The sequence below is a fragment of the Salvelinus fontinalis genome, chromosome 19 (genome assembly GCF_029448725.1).
Source record: "Salvelinus fontinalis isolate EN_2023a chromosome 19, ASM2944872v1, whole genome shotgun sequence".
Taxonomy (NCBI): domain Eukaryota; kingdom Metazoa; phylum Chordata; class Actinopteri; order Salmoniformes; family Salmonidae; genus Salvelinus; species Salvelinus fontinalis.
This window is the reverse complement of record NC_074683.1, coordinates 24,126,894-24,146,237: the sequence shown is the minus strand read 5'-3', so window position 1 is coordinate 24,146,237 and position 19,344 is coordinate 24,126,894. Positions and strand designations below refer to the sequence as shown.

The following is a 19,344-nucleotide window of genomic DNA, read 5'->3' as shown; positions in this document are numbered from 1 at the left end:
TTGGCTTATATTTTCTACAGTGAGTCATACTGTATATGCAAATATAGGATTGGTGGGTTCTGTTTTGAATGTGTACTCTGTTTTTAAGTGAACTAGATGGTTTATCACATGAGTAGATTCTTAATGCAGAACAACTATTTGTAAGTAGACTGCTCATATTGTACAGGTGTAGAGTATGTGTATTACAATACGTGTGAGCAAAACCAAGTAACAACATAATTTTTTAATACAAAAAAAATCATCAGTTTCCCTTATTTTCAGTCTGAAAGCAAAATGGTCTCTATTTAAAATTGAAAACCACATCATTAATAGCATCAATTAAAGAAGTGTAAAGTTAGAAAGAGCTTAATCTCGTGTAAAAAATAAAATGCTTGACTTTCTGATATTTGTGGTATATTTCTAGTATTATATATTTTTATCTGCTCTTCGCTATATTAGGCCTGAGTTTTGAATCCCTGATTTTTTTGACATACTAGCTATATTTTTGAAATTGTCTTGACTTAGTGAGCTAGTATCCTCTTTTCCCTGATTCTGGTTGTTGTGCTGATAATAGCTTCAGGTGGTGTGTTCTGTGGTGTCGTGACCCCTACACCCTCTTCATGCCCCGGGCCATCAGGCAGGCGAACACCGTCATCACCATCTTAGGTTTGACCTCCACCAGGTCCTCAGGCAGGGCGTACACCCGCGCGCCGATCTTCCTGGCCATGGAGATGGCATACCTGACAACAGGTAGGATTAAGAGGAGATGTGTTAGTGGGGATATCTTTACATCTGTTAACTTGAACGTTTCCTCTCTTTCATCAAGCTATTACCTAAATTTGATTATCATCACATAGTACGTACTTGGCATTATTGAGCTTCTCCTCTTCAGTCAGGTCCTCCACCTTGATTAGGTCATAGCGGATAGAGCCTGGCTGGATGGCATCAATCAGGTCCAGGACTGGCATACTGGTGGCAATGGACCCATCCTACAGAGGCACAGACACACACTGAGCCATTGCTGTGGAGTGTGATTTATTTGTATTTTCTTTACTGCTTAGTGACTAAATGAAGTCTAGAACTTCAAAAAAGGTACCACAGTCAGGAAAATGTTAAACAGCAGAAGTACAGCCTACCTTGAATCCAGAGATGGTGCCTTTGCCAGCCTGTGTGAGTGTATCGTTGACCCAGGTGACGATGGTGTCGTCATTTACCTTCTGCCCGTCACCAAGCTCCTCCAGAATGTTCAGTGTGTACCTGAGAGAAAGAGATGGATCCTTCTAAATGTGGAATTATGGAGTATGCATTGGGCCTGCATAGGGGTTTTTCCTGATCACATGACCGGAACAGGAAAAATGTATAATCTGAAGCATTTTAACAGTATTCTGTTGCATTACCTCCTCATCAGCTGCCACAGCAGGGCCTGGGTGAGTTTTCTGTTGCCTTCATTCAGGTCCTGTCCAGCGATGCCAACCAGGGAGAACTTGGCCTCCTTCTTCCCCAGCTCCACTGCATAGTTACAGTTCTCCAACTGGCACAGACAAAACAATCAATCAATCAATTGAAAAGCTTCTTTGAAAATCTATATAAAATCAGAATAAACAACAGTTGGACTGATCCTACAAACCTTCTAGACTCAACAACCTTGAAGCAATTATCAGTAGAATTTTTTTTACTAAAAACATCACCCCCACCCAAAAAAATATTAGATACTGTTAAAATGTTTGCGTGGAGAAAAACACCAGGAATGAACGGCTTTCTCATAGAATTTTATTTAACATTTTGGGTCAAAGTATCACCCTTATTTTCACAAATGACAACACAGGTCACTCAAGTCAGTGCTTCTAGTTCCATGTATCAAAAAGGTTTCAGTTATATTAAAACCAGGAGAATCTGGAGTCTACTGCTGATTACAGACCTGTAAGTTTAATAAATTGTGACAAAAAAATAACAAAACTCATAAGCAATAGAATGGGAAAAGTCTTACCAGACTTGATCCATATCAAACAGAGTTTATTAAGATTAGACACTTAAACAAACACAATAACATGTTAAAGTTTAATACAATACGCTAAAAAACAAGATATAGATTTATCTATTTTAATTTATTATTATTTTATTTCACCTTTATTTAACCTGGTAGGCTTGTTGAGAATAAGTTCTCATTTACAACTGCGAACTGGCCAAGATAAAGCAAAGCGACACCAACAACACAGAGTTACACATGGAATAAATAAACATACAGTCAATAATACAATAGAAAAAGTCTATATACAGTGAGCGCAAATGAGGTAGGATGAGGGAGGTAAGGCAATAAATAGGCCATAGTGGCGAAATAATTACAATATAGCAATTAAACACTGGAGTGATACATGTGCAGAAGATAAGTGTGCAAGTATAAATACTGGGGTGCAATGGAGCAAAATAAAATAACAGTATGGGGATGAGGTAGTTGGATGGGCTATTTACAGATGGGCTATGTACAGGGGCAGGGATCTGTAAGCTGCTCTGACAGCTGGTGCTTAAAGTTAGTTAGGGAGATATGAGTCTCCAGCTTCAGTGATTGTTGCAATTCATTCCAATCATTGGCAATTTTGGATTGGAGATGCTTAATGTGAGTCTGGAAGGAGAGTTTACAGTCTAACCAGACACCTAGGTATTTGTAGTTGTCCACATATTCTAAGTCAGAACCGTCCAGCATCACTACGGGCAGGTCTGGGCAGCGATCGGTTGAAGAGCATGCATTTAGTTTTACTTGCATTTAAGAGCAGTTGGAGGCCACGGAAGGAGTGTTGTATGGCATTGAAGCTCGTCTGGAGGTTAGTTAACACAGTGTCCAAAGAAGGGCCAGAAGTATACAGAATGGTGTCGTCTGCGTAGAGGTGGATCAGCGAATCACCAGTAACAAGAGCGACATCATTGATGTATACAGAGAAAAGAGTCAGCCCGAGAATTGAACCCTGTGGCACCCCCATAGAGACTGCCAGAGGTCCGGACAACAGGCCCTCCGATTTGACACACTGAACTCTGTCTGAGAAGTAGTTGGTGAACCAACGAGACAGTCATTTCACAAACCAAGGCTGTTGAGTCTGCCGATAAGAATGTGGTGATTGACAGAGTCGAAAGCCTTGACCAGGTCGATGAATACAGCTACACAGTATTGTCTCTTATCAATGGCGGTTTTCATATTGTTTAGGACCTTGAGCGTGGCTGAGGTGGACCCATTACCAGCTCGGAAACCAGATTGCATAGTGGAGAAGGTACGGTGGGATTCGAAATGGTCGGTGATCTGCATGTTAACTTGGATTTTGAAGACCTTAGAAAGGCAGGGTAGGATAGATATAGGTCTAGCAGTTTGGGTCTAGAGTGTCTCCCCTTTGAAGAGGGGGATGACCACGTCAGCTTTCCAATCTTTGGGGATCTCAGACAATACGAAAGAGAGGTTGAACAGGCTAGTAATAGGGGTTGCAACAATTTCGGCGGATCATTTTAGAAAGAGAGGGTCCAGATTGCCTAGCCCGGCTGATTTGTAGGGGTCTAGATTTTGCACCTCTTTCAGAACATCAGCTATCTGGATTTGGGTGAAGGAAAAATGGGGGAGGCTTGGGCAAGTTATTGTGGGGGGAGCAGGGCTGTTGACCGGGGTAGGGGTAGCCGGGTGGAAAGCATGGCCAGCCGTAGAAAAATGCTTATTGAAATTCTCAATTATCGTGGATTTATCGGTGGTGACAGTGTTTCCTAGCCTCAGTCTAGTGGGCAGCTGGGAAGAGGTGCTCTTATTCTCCATGGACTTTAGTGTCCCAGAACTTTTGAGTTTGTGCTACAGGATGTAAATTTCTGTTTGAAAAAGCTAGCCTTTGCTTTCCTAACTGCCTGTGTATATTGGTTCCAAACTTCCCTGAAAAGTTGCATATCGCGGGGGATATTCGATGCTAATACAGAACGCCACAGGATGGTTTTGTGCTGGTCAAGGGCAGTCATGTCTGGAGTGAACCAAGCGCTATATCTGTTCCTGGTTCTACATTTTTTGAATGGGGCATGCTTATTTAAGATGGTGAGGAAAGCACTTTTAAAGAATAACCAGGCATCCTCTGACGGAATGAGGTCAATATCCTTCCAGGATACCCGGGCCAGGTCGATTAGAAAGGCCTGCTCGCTGAAGTGTTTTAGGGAGCGTTTGACAGTGATGAGGGGTGGTCATTTGACCGCAGACCCATTACGGATGCAGGCAATGAGGCAAATGAGGCAGTAATCGCTAAGATCCTGGTTGAAGACAGCAGAGGTGTATTTGGTGGGCAGGTTGGTTAGGATGATATCTATGAGGGTGCCCGTGTTTACGGATTTGGGGTTGTACCTGGTAGGTTCATTGATAATTTGTGTGAGATTGAGGGCATCAAGCTTAGATTGTAGGATGGCCGGGGTGTTAAGCATGTCCCAGTTTAGGTCACCTAACAGCATGAGCTCTGAAGATAGATTGGGGGCAATCAATTCACATATGGTGTCCAGGGCACAGCTGGGGGCAGAAGGTGGTCTATAGCAAGCGGCAATGGTGAGAGACTTGTTTATAGAAAGGTGGAGTTTTAAAAGTAGAAGCTCAAATTGTTTGGGCACAGACCTGGATAGTTAGCCTGCAGAGTTCTGTCTATCTCTGCAGTAGATTGCAACTCCGCCCCCTTTGGCAGTTCTATCTTGTCGGGAAAATGTTATAGTAGGGATGGAAATTTCAGGGTTTTTGGTGGTCTTCCTGAGCCAGGATTCAGACACGGCTATGACATCCGGGTTGGCAGAGTGTGCTAAAGCAGTGAATAAAACAAACTTAGGGAGGAGGCTTCTAATGTTAACATGCATGAAACCAAGGCTTTTATGGTTACAGAAGTCAACAAATGAGAGTGCCTGGGGAATGGGAGTGGAGCTAGGCACTGCAGGGCCTGGTTTATCCTCTACATCACCAGAGGAACAGAAGAGGAGTAGGATAAGGGTATGGCTAAAGCCTATAAGAATTGATCGTCTAGTACGTTCGGAACAGAGAGTTAAAGGAGCAGGTTTCTGGGCATGGTAGAATAGATTCAAGGCATAATGTACAGACAAAGATATGGTAGGATGTGAATACAGTGGAGGTAAACCTATACATTGAGTGACGATGAGAGAGATATTGTCTCTAGAAACATAATTTAAACTAGGTGAGGTCACCGCATGTGTGGGAGGTGGAACTAAAGGGTTAGCTAAGGCGTATTGCGCAAGGCTAGAGGCTCTACAGTGAAATAAGGCAATAATCACTATCCAAAACAGTAATGGACAAGGCATATTGACATTAGGGAGAGGCATGCGTAGCCGAGTGATCATAGGGGTCCAGTGAGTAATTTGGTGGGCTGGAGACACGGCGATTCAGACAGCTAGCGGGCCGGCCCTAGCTAGCTAGCAGAAGGACCTTTGAGGGACGTCGCGACGGAAGAAGTCTGTTGTAGCCCCCTCATGCTGTTACGTCGGTAGACCAGTCGTGAAGGATCAGCAGGGCTCCGTGTGGTGAAAGGGTCCAGACCAATTGGCAAAATAGGTATTGTGGCCAAAGAATTTGTCCGATGGGCCTCTTCAGCTAACAGTCCGATATGCTCTAGACAGCTAGCGGGCTGCGGCTAGCAGATGGGCATTCAGGGAACGTCGCAATGGAGGAGCCAGTTGAAAACCCCCCTTGGGCAGATTACGTCGGTAGTCCAGTCGTGATGGATCGGCAGGTCTCCGTGTTGGCAGTTAAAGGGGTCCAGGCCAATTGGCAAAATAGGTATTGTAGCCCAAGGAGTGGCTGTCGGCTAGCCGAGAGATGGGCCTAGCAAAGGCTAGCTCCAAGCTAATTGGTTCTTGCTTCTGGACAGAGACATTAGCCAGGAGTGGCCACTCGGATAGCAGCTAGCTAGCTGAGATGATCCAGGTGAGAAGGTTCAGAGCTTGCGGTAGGAATCTGGAGATATGGAGAAAAATAAGTCCGATTTGCTCTGGTTTGAATCGCGCTGTGCAGACTGGCAAGAGTTGTTGGCTAAAGGTTAGCTGATGACCGCTAGCAGTGGCTGGCTGAGTACTAGCTAGTTAGCTGGCTAGTTAGCTGGCTAGTCTGTTGGGGGATCCGGTTCAAAAGTAAAGAAAATAGCAGATCCATACCACATTGGGTGAGGCGGATTGCAGGAGAGTATGTTGAAGTTGAGGTTAAGAAAAATATATGCGAAGAAAAAATATATATAAAAAGATATATACACGGGACAAGACGAGGACAAAGACGTCTGACTGCTACGCCATCTTGGAACGATCAATAATGGCTGTTGATGCCGAAAAGGCTTTTCATCTGTCTTGAATGGACTTTTTTATTCAAAACTTTGGAAGCGTTCAACTTTCCAGCTGAAATTGTCAATTAAAAAAAATATATATATAAATGTCCTTATGCAAAAATATACACAAACAATACATGAATTGCTGAAATTGCTTTAGAAAAATGCACAAGACAGGATGTCCTCTTTCCTCCCTCCTGTTTGCACTGGCAGTTGAACTGCTTGCAGAACGAATTAGACAGGACCCAAATGTAACATGTATCAGCATTGGTAATGTCAACTAAACTGATTTGCAGATGATCTCCTGATATACCTGGCCAATATTGAAAACTCAATGCCCCCCTTGCTAAAAATATTTTCAGAATACTCAAATCGTGATCGGGAGTCCCATAGGGCGGTGCACTATTGCCCAGCGTCGTCCGGGTTAGGGGAGGTTGGTAGGCCGTCATTGTAAAATAAGAATTTGTTCTTAACTGACTTGCCTTGTTAAATAAAGGTTAAAAAAACATCTAAAATCTTACAGGTAGAATAAACCTCTTCAGAATGGCATGGCTCCCAAAGTATTGATATTTATTCTTTTTAATACCAATTACCTCACCGAAGACATTCTTTAAAAAAGTATATTTGGTCATAACAGACATTATATGAGCAAATAAACCTCAGAACAGACTCAATGTGTCTAGGCATGGACTCTACAAGCTGTTCCAAAAGCGTTTCACAGGGATGCTGGCCCATGTTGGTTCCAATGTTTCCCCACAGTTTTGTCAAGTTGGCTAGATGTCCGTTGGGTTGTGGACCATTCTTGATACACGCAGGAAACTGTTGAGCATGAATAAAACAGCAGCGTTGCAGTTCTTGACACAAACCAGTGCACTTACCTACTGCCATGCACCGTTCAAAGACACTTATATATTTTGTCTTTCCCATTCACCCTCTGAATGGCACACACAATTCATGTCTCAATTGTCTCAAGGTTTAAAAATCCTTATTTAACCTGTCTCCTCCCCTTCATCTACACTAATTGAAGTGAATTTAACAAGTGACATCAATAAGGGATCATAGCTTTCACCTGGATGTACCTGGTCAGTCTATGTCATGGAAAGAGCACGTGTTCTTAATGTTTTGGATACTAATTGTAGTTAAATGCACTAAAGAGGACCAATGGGTACATATTGAAGACGTGCATGCTCATCCCCAGAATCTTTTTACATGTCTATTTTCAAAAAATAAAGCTAAGAACAGTAATATCTTCGTAGCTAAGAACACTATAACAATATGGAAGAAAATGAAACATGTTCCAAATGAACCAATATTACTCCATAAAATCACAACCCTGTGGAACAATCCTTGCATAGATTTTCAGAATTCACAGATAAAATTGGTCCACATGGAAAACTAAAGGCATAAACACCGTAAATTACTTGGTAATAGGAAATACATGTATTTCCATGACAGAATTAAAAGGGAATTTTGGACTGACCAATGTAGATATTTTTAAATACATGCAACTTAAGTTTCATTTTTGTGAAATTTCTATTTTAAATCTTTTGGGCGTCAGAGACATCTTGAGGGAATCCTATTTGAGTCATAAAAGGATATTTATATGATAGGCAAGTGCCGTGGGAAAAGTATATCTGTTGGATAGGATCTCTGCAAGGTTTTGTACAGTGCCTTCGGAAAATATTCAGACCCCTTGAATTTTTCCACATTTTATTACGTTACAGCCTTAATTCTAAAATGTATTAATTAAATAAAAATCCTCAGCAATCTACACACAATACCCCACAATGACAAAGTGAAAACAGGTTTTTAGATATGTTGGGAAATTTTGCAAAAACAGAAATAGCTTATATACATAAGTATTCAGACCCTTTGCTATGAGACTCGAAACTGAGCTCAGGTGCATCCTGTTTCCATTGATCATCCTTGAGATGTTTCAACTTTATTGGAGTCCATCTGTGGTAAATTGAATTGATTGGACATGATTTGGAAAGGCGTTCACCTGTCTATATAAGGTCCCACAGTTGACAGTGATTGTCAGAGCAAAAACCAAGCCATGAGGTCGAAGGAATTGTCCGTAGAGCTCCGAGACAGGATTGTTGTCAAGGCACAGATTTGGGGAAGGGTACCAAAACAAATCTGAGGCATTGAAGGTCTGCAAGAACACAGTGGCCTCCATCATTCTTAAATGGAATAAGTTTGGAACCACCAAGACTCTTCCTAGAGTTAGCTGCCTGGCCAAACTGAGCAATCGGGGGAGAAAGGCCTTGGTCAGGGAGGTGACCAAGAACCTGATGGTCACTCTGACAGAGCTCCAGAGTTCCTCTTTGGAGATGGGAGAACCTTCCAGAAGGACAACCATCTCTGTAGCACTCCACCAATCAGGCCTTTATGGTGGAGTGGCCAGACAAAAGCCTGTCCTCAGTAAAAGGCACATGACAGCCCACTTGGAGTTTTCCAAATGGCACTTAAAGACTCTCAGACCATGAGAAACAAGATTCTCTGGTCCGATAAAACCAAGATTGAACTATTTGTCATGAATGCCAAGTGTCACATCTGGAGGAAAGCTGGCACTATCCCTACGGTGAAACATGGTAGTGGCAGCATCACGCTGTGGGGATTTCTTCAGCAGTACAGAGAGATCCTTGATGAAAACCTGCTCCAGATTGCTCAGGACCTCAGACTGGGGTGAAAGTTCACCTTCCAACAGGATAACGACCCTAAGCACACAGCCAAGACAATGCAGGAGTGGCTTTGGGACAAATCTCTGAATGTCCTTGAGTGGCCCAGCCAGTGCCCAGACTTGAACCCGATCAAACATTTCTGGAGAGACCTGAAAATAGCTGTGCAGCAATGCTCCCCATCCAACCTGACAGAGCTTGAGATGATCTGCAGAGAAGAATGGGAGAAACTCCCCAAAAACAGGTGTGCCAAGCTTGTAGCGTCATACCTAAGAAAACACAAGGCTGTAATCGCTGCCAAATGTCCTTCAACAAAGTACTGAGTAACAAGTCTGAATACTTATGTAAATGTGATATTTCTGTTTTTTATTTTTAATATATTTGCAAACCTGTTTTTTCTTTGTCATTATGGGGTATTGTGTGTAGATTGATGAGGGGGAAAAAACAAGTTAAGTCAAGGGGTCTGAATACTTTCCGAAGGCACTGTACAAAACTTTGCAGAGAGCCTATCCAACAGTCAATCTCTTAGAAAAAAGAACATCTATTGGAACCAAGACTTAAAAAGAACTGATATTGGCACAAAATGGAGGGAATATTGGAACGTAATCTAACAAAATTAAAGGTTAACGAAAATGTACGCTTATTCCAGTTTAAACTAATGTATAGAATGTATTATACAAAATATAAAAATTCTTCAGCACAACGACAGAGTCATGTATTAAGTGTAAAACTAACAATAACTCAATAATCAATGCCTTCTGGGAATGCTATAAAGTCCAAAAGTTTTCAGCGGAGTTAGAAAGTTGGCTGTCATAAGTATTACAATGTAAATGTACTTTTATTCTGTCTGCATATTTCAAGCATATGAAAGTGCAGTGAGATACCCGATGGGTTGGACGATACTTTCCTCGTCAATCATCTTGAAGAAATGTAAACTTAAAAACTGTAAATCAACCAAACCTCCATCGTTAACACAATGGAAAGGTAAAACACGTTCTTATCTAAATGCTGAAAGTGCGTGGGTGACGGAGAGAAACAAAATGGTGCAGTTTGAGGCTATGTGGCGGATAGTGATGTGGGTGCTGGAGATGGGGGTGTGAGCAGGTCTGGGTAAGTGTGATGTCGTTGATATTTGTGTGCGTCTGTATGTGTATGTTTTCTACTGTTAAAAAAAACGTACAATTGATCGTTTTAATCATGATCGCACTTTGGGAGAACTCGTATTGTTCCTAGTCTCACCTTCTTCATGTTGCTGCCCAGTTTGGAGTAAGGGGGTTTGTTTACTCTGTCCCAATCCACTGGCACATTGATCTTCTCATAGAGCTGGAAGATGACCAAAGCATCATCTATGTCCCTGTAAAACATGCACACACACTTTAAATGAGTGCGGTTTCCAAATGATTGGAAATTGTGTGTAATAAGATGGAGTGACCTGTACTTACACATAGAGGTGGTTGACACGAGGGTTGACCCCCAGTGAGTTCATCCAGTTCCTGAAGGTGCGCTCCTCTCTGGTTTCACCTGGAAGTGGCCGAGACAGCATTACACACTGGTTTTGGCCTTGTATATATGGTTTATATTATAATCAGGAAGAGGGGATGCTCAGGAACTGGGTTATGGTCTGGTCCCAAAACTGACCCTCGATGGAGCTCCAGTCAATGTCCTGGTTCTCAGGCTTCTTCAGTGCAGGGTACTTGTTGAACAGGTTGGCAATGTATGCTAAGTTCAGCTTAGGGTTGCCGCGGACCACGTCGGTTGCCGTGACGAACTGCCGGCAGCCCAGACGGTCAGCCTGCTCCAACATGCACTCTGCTCTCTTTATGTCCTCTTTCTCCTGCAAGGGGGGGGGGAGATCTTTAACAGCAACATCTGATGTATCACTCATTGATAATATGGTCAATTTAGCAGGCATTTTTAACCTAGGTGGCTAGAAGAACAACACTGTCTGTTGATCAGGTTGGCTGAAACCTAAATTTAAACCTGCAACATGTAACATTTTGGGTGACCCGACCAAATTCACATAGAAATGTTAGTAATAGATGTATCATTCTCATTGATAGCAAGTCTAAGAAGGGGTAAGTGTTCTAAGTGCACTATTTCTATGGTTCCCGTTCTTAAGTTTAGTTTCTGCGTCTTTTATTTTCAGTTTTGTACACCAAGCTTCAAACAGCTGAAAACACAATATTCTTTGTTATTGAAAAAATACTTCACAGCGGTTTAGATGGTACAATGATTCTCTACACCAGTGGTTCCCAAACCTTTTATAGTCCCGTACCCCTTCGAACGTTCAACCTCCAGCTGCGTACCCCCTTCTAGCACCAGGGCCAGCGCACTCTCAAATGTAGTTTTTTGCCATTATTGTAAGCCTGCCACACACACACTATACGATACATTTATTAAACATGAGAATTTGTGTTTTTGTCACAACACGGCTCATGGGAAGTGACAAAGAGATTTTATAGGACCAGGGCAGAAATCATAATAATCAATAATTTTGCTCTTTATTTAGCCATCTTACATATAAAACCTTATTTGTTCATAGAATATTAACTCTGCAATGTTGGGTTGTGTTGGAGAAAGTCTCAGTATTAAATCATTTTCCACACACAGTCTGTATTTAGTTTTCATGCTAGAGAGGGCCGAGAATCCACTCTCACATGGGTACAGTGGTTGCAAAGGGCATCAAGGTCTTAACAGCGCGATTTGCCAAGGCAGGATACTCTGAGTAAATTCAATTATCACAGAACCGCTTGTTGCAATTTTGATGGGGCTCTCTTGTTCAGATATCGGTAAGTGGACTGGAGGCTGGGCATGAAAGGGATAATGAATCATGAAAGGGATAACGAATCCAGTTTTTTAGCCCTATCCAGAAATCTGGCAGTGGCTTCTGATTAAATTCAATTTTCACAGAACCGCTTGTTGCAATTTTGATGGGGCTCTCTTGTTCAGATATCGGTAAGTGATCTGGAGGCAGGGCATGAAAGGGATAATGAATCCAGTTGTTTGTGTCGTCCGTTTCGGTAAGTACCTGCGTAATTGGGCACCCAGCTCACTCAGGTGCTTCGCATTTGACATTGTCCGTAAGCTTGAGTTCATTTGCACACAAAAAAAAATCATGCAATGATGGCAAGACCTACAGTATGTGTTGTCTTTGTTAATGCAGACAAAAGAGCTCCAACTTCTTAATCATAGCCTCAATTTTGTCCCGCACATTGAATATAGTTGCAGAGAGTCCCTGTAATTGAAGATTCAGATCATTCAGACGAGAAAGAAAATCACCCAGATAGGTCAGTTGTGTGAGAAGCTCGTCATTATACAAGCGGTCAGACAAGTGAAAATTATGGTCAGTAAAGAAAACTTTAAGCTCGTCTCTCAATTAAAAAAAACGTGTCAATACTTTGCCCCTTGAGAACCAGCGCACCTCTGTATGTTGTGAAAGCGTTACATGGTCACTGCCCATATCATTGCATAGTGCAGAAAATACACGAGAGTTCAGTGGCCTTGCTTTAACAAAGTTAACCATTTTTACTGTAGTGTCCAAAATGTCTTTCAAGCTGTCAGGCATTCCCTTGGCAGCAAGAGCCTCTCGGTGGATGCTGCAGTGTACCCAAGTGGCATCGGGAGCAACTGCTTGCACGCGCATTACTTCTCCACTATGTCTCGCTGTCATGGCTTTTCCGCCATCAGTACAGATACCAACACATCTTGACTACCCAAGTCCATTTGATGTCACAAAGCTGTCTAGTACTTTAAAAATATTGTCTCCTGTTGTCCTGGTTTACAGTTGTTTGCAGATGAGGATGTCTTCCTTAATTGGCACCCCATAAATGTAAAGGAGATATACCAGGAGCTGTGCCAGGCCCGCCAAGTCTGTTGACTAATTCAGCTGTAAAGCATATAATTCACTGGCTTGTATGCGAAGCAGTAATTGTTTCTAAACATCTCCTGCCATTTCACTGATGCGTCGTTATACAGTGCTGTTTGATGAAGTCATTTTCTGTATAGTTTTTTTGGCCTTTTCCCCCAGCATTGTCCCAGCCATATCCGCAGCAGCAGGAAGAATTAAGTCCTCCACAATAGTATGGGGCTTGCCTGTCCAAGCCACTCAGTAGCTCACCATATAAGACGCTTCTAGCCCCTTCTTATTAATGGTATCTGTTGCTTTTATATATTATGTCTTACTACTCGAAAGTCGTCTTTATTCTCGCTCAAAAAACTCCCGTTACTTATTTTTCAAATTGTAATTTTGTTTCTAAATGTCTGCACAAGAGTGAAGGTTTCACGCGAGAGAGTAACGGTTATTGTGATTGGATGTTAAATATTTTACGAGGCTACCTGTATTTGACATTGTGTGAACTGAACACTAGATGGTTTAATTTTCTTTTTGGCAGTGAAACGAGGCAACATTTTTAAATGCGGATCACATTATTATTTGGCGTACCACCGACGGCATTGCCCGTACCTCTGGGGGTACGCGTACCCCAGATCGGGAATACCTGCTCTACACTATACATTGCTTGTATTGTCACATACATTTGATGAACTATTCGGATTTTAGCTACCAGGAAATGGCGGAAATATTGCACCTTCAATGGTTGATGTTTCTAGTGTAGGAAGAGCATGTACCCTTATCCCTGAAATGTCGATGGCAATAGGAGGGATTCCCTCCTCATCTCCCTTAGGGGCCACTTGGTTCAGGATGTTGTAGTAGGCCTTGGAATCCTGTAATGCAAAACAGAATATTAATACAATCACAAATGCACAGGAAGATCCAGGAGCGACACAGTCATATGACAATCCAGATCCGACATAGCGTGTGTGACCCACCTTTATGTCAGAGCTGAAGTTGTTGATCTTGGAGCAGCCGGCCTCCTCCAGGTGATAGTTGGCCCAGCGCAGCAGCAGCTCCTCTGGGGACAGCTTCATCAGGTCCTCCAGGCTCTCCCCATCCCTCAGCAGGGCTATCAGAGCTGCACACACACGCCATTGATATTATTATACACACACATACATTCAAACAAGGCTACAGAGATCAAGTGATGTACAGTACTGTAGATATAGACACCCTTCTGTTAAAAAGTTATAAAACACACATACATATTGAAAGCCCATATTCAAATAAACATTTAACACACACACACACACACCTTCATTCCTGCTGATCTCGATGTCAGCAAACAAACCGATCTTGATGACTTGCCAGAGCAGGCCCAGGACCAGATGCTGTCTGCCTTCCTTCAGGTCCTCTGCTCCGATGTTCACCACGTGGCAGCCAATGGCCGACGCAGAGTTCAGAGCCAGGTTCAGATTCTCCTGTTAGAGCACAGCACACACACAGCATACTGTAGATGTGTATATAATGACAAAGAAAATAAACTACTGTGTCAATGGGTTATACAAAGCTGCTGTCCTGTGATAGTCATGTGGTGTTACAGTAATGTCTTTGAAAGGTTACCTGGATGGTGAAGGGTGTGAGCTTCTTCTTGTTGATGGTTCTTTCATCGATGGTGTCCGGAACAGACTGGTTGATCATCTTACTACCAGGTGAAGGAGAGATGCATAGTTAGATATCAATGGAATATTGCCATAGGGATTGGTTTTTACTCTAAAGTAAGTCTATGAGACCAGTTAGAAAGTACCATAAAACGATCCCATCTCCGACAGCGGTGAACAGATCGTTGGTGGTGGGGTCCATGGGGAGGACATGCTTGCAGTCTGGGTCTTTCTCCAAGGCCTTATTCACCCAGTTCACAAAAGCCACCTTCTCCTCCTCTGTCAGTGGAGAAAGGTGTGGGTATGGGGGTGAATGCACAATATACATTATTTGTACTTATGGGAAATATTTATATACATTAGCCAATCAGAGACGTTCAGCTATGTGACTTCACAGACCAGGAAGAGTTGTTGTACTTATGGAATGTTCCAGACATAGAGATAGATGTGGTTCTGTATGTCTCATTTGAATGATTAGTGCTTCCTGTGTCATGTTGGCTACAGATATATCTAGAGAGTGACTCAAATAGGTAGCTTGGGGGCATTCTCATTCAGTGAAACAAGTAGGGGCAGTCACCTGAGTAGGAGTGCTGTGTGCCTGAGCTGGACTGCTCTGAAGTTCCTGCTACGGCATAGATGCCCTCCTTCTTGTTGATGGCTTTCTTGAAGGTCTTAGCAACTTCTGTACTCTTCAGTCCATGGACCACCTTAGTGAAATGAAAAACGGTGAGAGGAGACCATGTATCTCTGGTGTCATGTGAAAATGTATTAAGCTATGTTCTGCTGTTCTTTGACATTGACCTTTTGTAAATGCTATTGATTTTAACCTCTTGACCTCTGAACTTACATTAGCAAACTCGTCGAAGGTGACTTTGCCGTCATGCAGGTCTCCTGTCTTGGTGAGATCCTGGATGATCTCTCTGACTTTGTATCCCGGCAATGGCAGGTTGGCAGCTTTGAACAGGTCATTGAGCTCTTCTGTGCCAATGTGGCCATGAGAGTCCACATCTGGAACAGGATGGATAAATCAAAGGTCATGTAAAATGTAGCCTTGTTGAATGCATAATGAGTCAGTGACCCAGAATAAAAGAGAGAGTGAAGTGATTCTACGATTTATCAACTATGTTTCAGTTTCCATCTTAGTATGGGGGAATCAGGATTGGAGTTTGTTCAGGCTCCCTGTCAGGTTCTCACCGATCTTAGCAAAGGCTTCTCTCAGTTCTTCCAACTCATCTTGAGAAATCTGTGGTGGAGCTGCCATTTTGTGGGATCTGAAACCATCAAACACAACTTCAACTTTATAAACCCATACAATACTGAACATACTCAACAAGGAGGAACTTTCTGCATGTTGTCACAATGATAATTGCTACAAAATGTGATTTGCTGTACCCAGTGGTTCTGGGCTCTGATGTCTATTTCGTTCTAAAGTATCCTGCTTCTAGTGAGCTGCTTTATACTTTTTCTGGTGAGGTAATTCACACCATTCATGTGTCTCTATTACACCCCTTTGCAACTGCAAGTCATTATCACAAAACTAGCATTTCCAAGTATCCCCAACAACACACATACAAAGTCATCATGAGGATATTGCTTAAAACTTGTGTGAAATAGGGAGAATAATCTATTATGCAATTCAGAGAAGTTTGTCTTGTGACATTCTGTGTGGTTAGCCAGACCAACTCAAAGTTTGTGCGTGAGTATGTGTTTATCGGAAACTCCTCTGAATTCTTCCTCATCTGCCTTAGGACTAAGTATACATTCTAGGCCTCAGTCTGAGTTGAGAGTGGAGTACAGGTTGCTATAGTGATAACAGACAGGAAGAATGGCTGCCATTTCACTGTGTGGCTTCATCGAGAGCTCTACGGCTGTAAACCACAGACACAGTGAGAGATATAAGGTCACGTTAGATACAGAGACCCACTTTAAACTAGGCCTGCTCTGCTTGCCTCCGAGGTGTGATGTTTGGGGATGAGTAACAAATGTCTCTTTCCATTGTCACCCACCTCATCAGAACAAACCAGTTACTTGATTTGAAATCCCTAAAACCCTCATCTGTCATCAAGGATTACCTGTGGACTCAGACACTAAAATCATCAAGGGCCTTTATGGAAATAAAACTGATATACCCACAAACATCAATCATGGTACCGCAGATTTCACATGTAAATCTTGTTCTCTTTTAAACAAACAGCTTATTCATTATGTAGTAAGAAAATAATCAAACAGTAAGGTACATTTGTATGGATTAGATATAGGAAGAGAGGTTTATTGGAACAATATTATGATGTGGACATTTATCAAAGCCAATCTGTCACTCAAAGTAATCTTTATACAGCAATCAATTGTGCTTCCTCGGTTCCTCTCAATTGTTTTGTATTCAAAGGCACATTCCTTTAAGTGTAGTGTGTGTTATGGATTCTTCAAGCACAATTGAAAGCCAAAATATATATTATATTTTGTTCATCATTTTCTAATGGCTACAGCAGTGTGAGTTCAAAAGATTACAAATTCACGTGTCAGCCAATTCCATATGCTGATGCACATGTTATTCGATGAATAGTGAAGATATGTTGGAAACTTTTAGAAAATGTAAATTTATATCTGAGTTACTGTTAGCTTTCACATGTTAGAATACTTTTCAGTAGCTGCAGCAAGGCTAACCACATCCCAACATACTTCCTGTTTAATCACTGTGCAATGGTTTACTTCTGCTCTCTGTCACCATAGTCTGCTGACTTTACAGTCAAGACATGGCAATGCTACGCATTGATCAGCATCTCTCCTACACATGCTGCCCTCAGATTCCAGGACGACACGATCTATTAACACTCACAGGACTATCTGTGAACCCTTATGGACTGTTAAAGCAACAGAAATGCATCATCATCATTCATCCTCATCAGAATCAACATGCAGTCACAGACCATTTTCCCAGTAGATTCAACGTAATAACGACACATGCATAGGAACACAGTGACACTGAGAGGCCCCTAGGTCAGGAGATTGAATTACCTGAGGGAGGTGAGTTGATTGGCGGATCTGTCTGTGAGTCTGTCTGTGTCACTTTCCTTCCTTCAGTGTGTCTGCTGCTCTCACTGCTTGACAGGCAGGCAGTGCACTGTCTCTCCCTCAGAAGTCAAGCGACAATGAATCTATTCAAATAAACGAGGAAGGAAGTGACACGCGAACCAACACAACTTCACAAAGAGGAATGTCTTTATATGGCAATCTGCTGTCTGCCACAGGCCTATCAAAGTGATCAGTCTGGCAATAATATTCTACTCAGTTTTGTGTTTGTGTAGGTTTGTGTATTTTTTATTTTTATTTTTTTCAATTGAACCTTTATTTAACTAGGCAAGTCAGTTAAGAACAAATTCTTATTTACAATGACGGCCTCCCAAAAGGCAAAAGGCCTCATGCGCGGACGGGGCCTGGGATTTAAAAAAATAAAAAATAAATACAATATAAATATAAGACAAAACACACATCACAACAAGAGAGACACAACACTACATAAAGAGAGACCTAAGACAACAACATAACAAGGCATCAATACATGGCAACACAGCATGGTAGCAACACAACATGGTAGCAGCACAAAAACATGGTACAAACATTATTGGGCAAAGTCAACAGCACAAAGGTCAAGAAGGTAGAGACAACAATATTATATTGTGTATGTTCTATTCAGTCTAGTGATGTATTTTATGATGACTTTAGTGACATCTAGGGTTGTGCATTTTGGGGAATATTCAGAGGTGGAAACTTTCTGTGGGAATATATGGGAATTAACTAAAATATATGCAAATGTATATTAATGCCATTCAAATGTAGATGTTTTTTGCATTGGATATATTTACAATATCATATGGAGACAGAAATATAAACCTAAGTAGACATAATTGCACATTTTTTTCCTTCCAATAGAAATTTAAAAAACGATTTAGTTACTAATTGAACTTTAATTAAATGAGTTGACTCTTCACATGGGATGATTTCACTGAACAACAAAAGAAAGGGAATATTGAATGATCCCCAATGATCCATTGCATCTCCCAAAAACATTTTCAACATACATCTGTACTAATGATAGTCTGGAAACTAAAGCTTGGTTGTCTTCCTTTCAGGCTTCCATGTCTTCTCCCTGGACCTCCTCAATGTCCACCTCTTGAACTTCTTGGACTCTGAGGCCTCATCTCATCTTGGACTCTGAGGCTGTCACTTTCCAACCCTGTTGAGGATGGCTCATTGTCAGGCTTAAAGAGCCTAAAATTTACCCTGATGGCCACCAATTTTTCAACCCTTGTATTAGTCAGCCTATTCCGTGCTTTGGTGTGAGTGTTCCCAAATAAGGACCAGTTGTGCTCTGAGGCGGCTGTGGTTGGTGGGATTTGGAGGATGATGGAGGCAACAGGGGAAAGAGCCTCAGATCCACAAAGTCCCTTCCACCAGGTGGCTGATGAGATATGTTGGCACGACTGCCATATTGCATCTCCATCCCAAAGTCCTTGCTTGGAAGTGTACTTCGCCAGACTGCCAAGAACCTTGCCCTCATCCAGGCCAAGGTGGCGAGACACAGTAGTGATGACACCATAGGCCTTGTTGATCTCTGCAACAAACAGGATGCTCTTGCCAGCATACTTGGGGTCCAACATGTATGCTGCGGGTTGTTTGGGCTTCAAGCAGAAGTCTTCACGCGTTTTGATGTATTTCAGAACTACAGTTTCCTCTGCTTGGAGCAACAGTGAAGTGGGCAGGGAGGTACAGATTTCTTCTCTTACTGTCAAGCCCTGATCTGTTTCACCTTTCCCTGTGATTGTCTCCACCCCCTCCAGGTGTCGCTTATTTTCCCCAGTGTATTTATCCCTGTG

At 42.2% G+C, this 19,344-nt stretch overlaps 1 protein-coding gene across 1 annotated transcript; it reads right to left on the bottom strand.

Annotated features, from left to right (window-relative positions):
- Positions 1–208: 208 nt before the first annotated feature.
- Positions 209–17,613, bottom strand: LOC129816531 (plastin-2-like). The gene is made up of 16 exons (XM_055871101.1): positions 17,486–17,613; positions 15,665–15,741; positions 15,318–15,478; positions 15,048–15,177; positions 14,617–14,749; positions 14,433–14,514; positions 14,125–14,290; positions 13,805–13,947; positions 13,604–13,699; positions 10,616–10,811; positions 10,420–10,498; positions 10,217–10,331; positions 1,377–1,510; positions 1,116–1,236; positions 844–968; positions 209–719 (listed from the first exon to the last, which is right to left on the bottom strand). Exons 2-16 carry the CDS (start codon positions 15,729–15,731, stop codon positions 587–589), a joined length of 1,881 nt encoding a protein of 626 aa, XP_055727076.1. The 5' UTR covers positions 15,732–15,741; positions 17,486–17,613; the 3' UTR covers positions 209–586.
- Between the last annotated feature and the right edge of the window lie 1,731 nt (positions 17,614–19,344).